At 48.0% G+C, this 5,709-nt stretch overlaps 1 protein-coding gene across 6 annotated transcripts in view; it reads right to left on the minus strand.

The window, feature by feature from the left end:
• The window catches only part of LIMCH1 (LIM and calponin homology domains 1), a 237,730-nt gene that overhangs the window by 24,134 nt on the left and 207,887 nt on the right, over positions 1-5,709 (minus strand). For all 6 annotated transcript variants that reach the window (XM_027768570.1, XM_006169201.2, XM_027768572.1 and 3 more), the window contains 2 exons: positions 3,530-3,622; positions 2,021-2,125 (listed from right to left, as the gene is read on the minus strand). In XM_027768570.1, coding sequence (XP_027624371.1) covers positions 2,021-2,125; positions 3,530-3,622 — 198 coding nt within the window. The remainder of the gene's footprint in view (positions 1-2,020; positions 2,126-3,529; positions 3,623-5,709) is intronic.

A 5,709-nucleotide genomic window follows, 5' to 3' on the forward strand; every position in this document is an offset into this window, starting at 1 on the left:
AGAGACAGAAAGACAGAAAGCGAGAAATCACCTCCCAGGGGGGATGGCCACGCCGTAATCCCTTCTCCTCCATTCTCCTCTCGGGATCTTGGGCATGCACGCATATGCGCCTGGCGTGAGTTTTAAGCCACCGGGTCCGAGACTCGAACCGTGGACAACTACGTGGGAGTCCAGCGACTTAGCCATTATGCTAGCTGCTGGCCTCAGTATTTCCCTTTATTATAAAAAAAAGGCTTTGTCTGTTGGAAAATAAGGCTATTTATATTCAAGAGCGAAGGACAAACTTCTGCGCGATGCCGGTATGTCCCAGCACTAAGTAATGTATTACTGGAATGACCATCTTCAAGCTGAATCTGATTTGCATCAGTAATGGAACCCTCTTCTTCTGTCTTCTCTCCTCATCTTCATCCTGACCGTTTTCCAAGTCCATGTTATTCTAAGGGAAAAAAACAAGGGATAATCTTAAATCTCATTTCTAAACATACCGTCCAATGCTTACCCTGGCCAAGGCATATCTGGAATCTTCTTCAACCACCTTGTCCACGATTTAAAGGAAAAACACCCATGGGTCGGCAGGTGATGTGGTGTGGTTAAGGTGCTAGACCCCCACAGGGCCGACCGTGGTTTGAATCCTGGGCCTGGCAGCTTGTTTTTTCACTTTCCCTCTTTTGCTGCCTCTCTCTGGCCAAATTAAAAATAAATAACTAACATTTAAAAATTATTATTATTATTATTTTAAAAAGAGAATAATCATTTACATTTGCAGCTGACTTTTAACTGTTTGGAATCAATGTTTAATCTGAATCGCTTTAAAAAGTTCTCATCAAGGGAAATCGGCTCGGAAACCATCCTTTCATATAAAACAGTCACAGAAACTCCTCTCAGGACAAAGGGCTCTTCCCTCCCCACAGGCAGGTGATTTTATGCAGGTCACAGACTCTCCAGGTCTGGGTCTGACCCACGTCCGCTACCTCCTTGGCCTTCTCTGGGGAATGTGAAGTCTGACCAGCTCTGTTCGCTCAGCCTTTGACACACATGGAAATTTCCTGTGGCATTTTGGGGTGACCTGACACTTCTATGGAGACGCAGCTGCTGGGATCTGCCTAGCTGCTAACAACGCAAAGGAGTGTACACTTGGCAGAGGGGAGCGGTGGTCTGTGGGGTGAACGGATGCTCTGGGATCCGGGCAGAGGAGGACGTTCCAGACGTGACTCCTCTAACTGAGGTCCTGCTCGCCAGGGGAGAGAGGCTTTGGCCGGCAGCCTTAGGGACAGATCTGCCCAGGCAAAGCTCCTCAGGACATGACCCTGCATTTGGGCATGGCAGAGACAGTTCAACGGGGTACACTGGCCTTGTCATAGCGGATGTGACGTTTCTGGGGCCATAAAGTCATTAAATCTGGTGGGGAAACTCGGCCTTGCAGTTTTGTTTGGTTTATTTATTTATTTATTTTTGGAGAGAGATCTTTGCTGTGGGCTGCATGCACTCGCTAGAGAGACGGAGAGATAGAAAGTGAGGCATCACCCCCTGGGGGGATGGTCACGCCGCAGTCTCTTCTCCTCTAGTCTCCTCTTGGGCTTTTAGGTACACACGCGCACATGTCTAGCATGAGTTTTAAGCCACAGGGTCTGGGACTTGAACCGTGGTCGACTACGTGGGAGTCCAGCAACCATGGTTCGAGTCCATTATGCCATCTGCGGTCCCTGGGTTTATTTATTTCACAACTCGTTTTTTTTTTTTTTTAAAGAGGTTTTTGCTATAGGGCGCGTGTGCTCGCCAGGAAGACAGAGACATAGAGAGATAGAAAGCGAGAAATCATCCCCCAGGGGGGATGGCCACGCTGCAGTCCCTTCTCCTCCATTCTCCTCTCAGGATCCTGGGCACGCACGCACACACGCCCGGCGTGAGTTTAAGCAACCGGGTCCGGGACTCGAACCATGGTTGGCTACGTGGGAGTTCAGCCACATAGCCATTACGCCAACTGCTGGCCCCACAACTCCTTTTTACTCTATGTTCTCACCACTGTGGCCCCGCCTTCACTCAGAGAGGAGGCTGTTGACAGCTGGTCTGCAGAACTGGAAGAAAGAGTGAACGGAACCACAGTGTCCTCAATGATCTTCCGCTCCTAAGAAGAAAAAAAACAGGAGTCAAGGAAGGGAAGGGCAAGGTTTGGAAAATAAAAATCATGTTTGTCAAGAGAAAAATTTCACTAAAGGAATTTGAGGAAAAAGTCATCCGACTATGTGCAAAGAAGCAGGGTATTAAAAAAAATGCTGGGAACCAGCAGTTAGCATAATGGCTATGTTGCTGGACTCCCAAAAAAAAAAAAAAATGCTTATTTCCCAAAGTGTGCGAATCATGCATCACTCTCTGGGCAATAATTTAGAAATCAGCGTTTAATTTAGAAACACTGTCTTTGCAACTACTGACTGCAACTCAGGTGCCTAATTAGAAATGCTGTTAGTGATCTGATGGTGCCCACAAATGATCAAAGATAAAATCTACAGAAATATTAATCATAAACACATTACAGATAATATGTATAAAATGTGGACTCTTTTATTATTTTTTTATTATTTTTTCTTTTTTTGGAGAGGTTTTTGCTATAGGGCGCATGCGCTTGCCAGACAGACAGAGACAGAGAGACAGAAAACGAGAAATCACCTCCCGGGGGGATGGCCACCCCGCAATCCCTTCTCCATTCTCCTCTTGGGATCTTGGGCATGCACGCACACGCGCCAGGCGTGAGTTTTAAGCCACCAGGTCCGGGACACGAGACCCGTGGTCGACTACGGGGGAGTCCAGCGACATAGCCATTACGCTAACTGCTGGTCCCAGTGGGCTCTTTTAAATTCTCTAATGTGGCCTGGCTCGTTTATTAAATTTTTTTCTTCTTCTTTCTAAATCTGTTTAGGACATAGTAAATGCAGCGATAGATAGACAAATAAATACATAAATAAATAAATAAATATTTTTTTGGTTCTTGTTAGATCTTTGCCATAGGGTGAGTGTGCTCCCAGAGAGAGACAGAAAGGGAAAGTGAGAAATCACCCCCTGGGGGAATGGCCACGCCAAATCCCTTGTCCTCTCAGGATTTTGGGTACACACGCACTGCTCCCAGTGTGATTTTTAAGCCACGTGGGATCCAGTGCCTCAACCACCGAGCCACCTGCTGGCCCAAAGATACATTCTTTTAGCCTCTACATCAGAAGCATCCTTATAAAATCAATTCCCTACTACCAAATGTGCTTGCCATGAACACACGTACCAATAAATAAATAGATTCTTTCATGCCATCTAAGAAAAATAAAACCCTGGCTCTGATGGAAGAACGAATATGATTGCACCGTCTCCCCCAACTGCGGTCCAGCTCGCCCTGGCTGCGGACCATGCACGGTGGTCCTGTCGCGCCTTCGTGTAAGGACCGTTGAAAGAGGGCGAGGGTGCTCTGCTCTGAGTGGTCAGACACACACGGGGGACAGGCGGAAGGGCTGGGGTGGGGTGCCCATCCCTCCTGGGAACCTCCTACCTCTTCGTAGTATCTGCGTTCCTCCTCTTCCACCTCCTTTTGGGCCTTTTCCCATTCTTCCTTCAGCTTGTCCTGCTCCTTCTGGTATCTCTCCTGTGGGGGGATGTCCACAGACCGGGCTGAGCTGATCACTGCGTTCCCCATCGGGACCCCTTTTCCTCCTCACCCTCCGCACAGTATGTCGTCAGAGTCTCTCCTCGTTGCGATGGTCTCAACCCAGATGATCACGCAATAGCAGGGCAGGACTATTCTGTGGTACTCAGATACTTCAGGGACATAAGCATCCCGTAGAGAGCAGTGTTTTCTGACGTTGGTATGTTATAGATTTGTACTTCAGATACATGAGTAGCAATTGGCTTAGGACCAGCAGTTAGCGTAATGGCTATGTTGCTGGACTCCCATATAGTCGACCACAGTTCGAGTCCTGGACCTGGTGGCTTAAACTCACGCCGTGCACGTGTGCGTGTGTGCCCAAGATCTTGAGAGGAGGATGGAGGAGAAGGGATTGCAACATGGCCATCCCCCCAGGGGGGTGATTTCTCACTTTCTGTCTCTCTGTCTCTCTCTGTCTGTCTGGCTGAGCACACGCACCCTATTGCAGAAACCTCTCCAAAAAAAAAAAAAAAAAGAAAAAAGAAAGAAAGAAAGAAAGAAAGAAATTCACTTATAGATCGCTCTTCACTTAGGTTTTGTCCTAGAAAGGCTAAACCAATAACTTGCTTCTACTGGGCCCTTCGGAAATGTTATGCCCTTCCACTAGTAGAAATATGTTCATGCACAGAGAATTTAATAAAGATTTTTTAAAAACCAAAAAACTTGTAGGTTAACAAGATAGACGATGCAGAAAGTCTAAAATGGACAAGACCGTGATTGGCTGAGTGGTTGAATTATGCGTGTACCAACATGCAATCTTCCTAGTTTTAAGACATTTCTGAATTAAGAGCAGTTTTTTTCTTTTTTTGTCTTTTAACTGCCAGAGAGCACGTGTGCTCACGAGAGAGATGGAGAGACCGAGAGGGAGCAAGCACCCTCCGGTGGGATCCGGTCACACCACGATCCCGTCTTTTCCACGTCTCCATTCTGTCAGGGTACTGGGCCTGCATCCACATATGTCCCGCTTCTTTTCCAAGCAGCCAGGGTAAGACTCCAAGCACATTTGGTAGTAGGGAATTGATTTTATGAGGATGCTTCTGATGTAGAGGCTAAAAGAATGTATCTTTGGGCCAGCAGGTGGCTCGGTGGTTGAGGCACTGGATCCCACGTGGCTTAAAAATCACACTGGGAGCAGTGCGTGTGTACCCAAAATCCTGAGAGGACAAGGGATCTGGCTCTGGCTTTCCCTCTCGTTAAATTTACGGAGGGCACGTGTGCTCGCCAGAGAGACAGAGAGAAGGGAGGGGAGAAAGCGCCATCCTCCCTTTCAGGATTCTGGGCACGCACACATGTGTACCTAGCATGTTTCGCAAGCTGGGTCCAAGCTGGAACTGTGTCGTCGGCCATGTGGGATCCAGTCCCCTTAACCACCAGGCCATGGGCTGGCCTGGGAGCTAGCTCTCTTAGCCAGCAAGCCACCAAGCTGGTCTTCCGGGATTCTTTTTGAAGTCCTATTAACCCATAAAACTAGCATGAAGCAAATAAAAACACGATACATTTATTACACGAATGTTTAGAGAATCGGAAATGAGCAGCTTTAACTCCAAACATTAATACTTAAGGGACAAGACTGGGACCAAATATTCCGTGCCTATGCTATCGAACAGCTGTTTCATCCTTTTTTTTTTTCTTTTTTTTGAGAGGTTTTTGCTATAGGGCACGTGCACTTGCCAGAAAGACAGAGACAGAGAGACAGAAAGCGAGAAATCACCCCCCGGGGGGATGGCCACGCCGCAATCCCTTCTCCTCCATTCTCCTCTCGGGATCTTGGGCACGCACGCACACGCACCCGGTGGGAGTTTAAGCCACCGGGTCCGGGACATGAACCGCGGTCGACTACATGGGAGTCCAGCAACATAGCCATTACGCTAACTGCTAGTCCCATTCATCCATCATTCCCACTGCCACTGGGACTGCACTCTGACCGCCAGCTAAGGAGGTGACGAGTGGGCAGACCGGCCCTGTGACAAGTATTAAAATGCGCGTTTTCACCTCAGGTGCGTCAGAGTGACCTCTGGCAGCAGGAA

Source organism: Tupaia chinensis, unplaced genomic scaffold, assembly GCF_000334495.1.
Source record: "Tupaia chinensis unplaced genomic scaffold, TupChi_1.0 Scaffold146907_1, whole genome shotgun sequence".
Classification (NCBI taxonomy): Eukaryota; Metazoa; Chordata; class Mammalia; order Scandentia; family Tupaiidae; genus Tupaia; species Tupaia belangeri.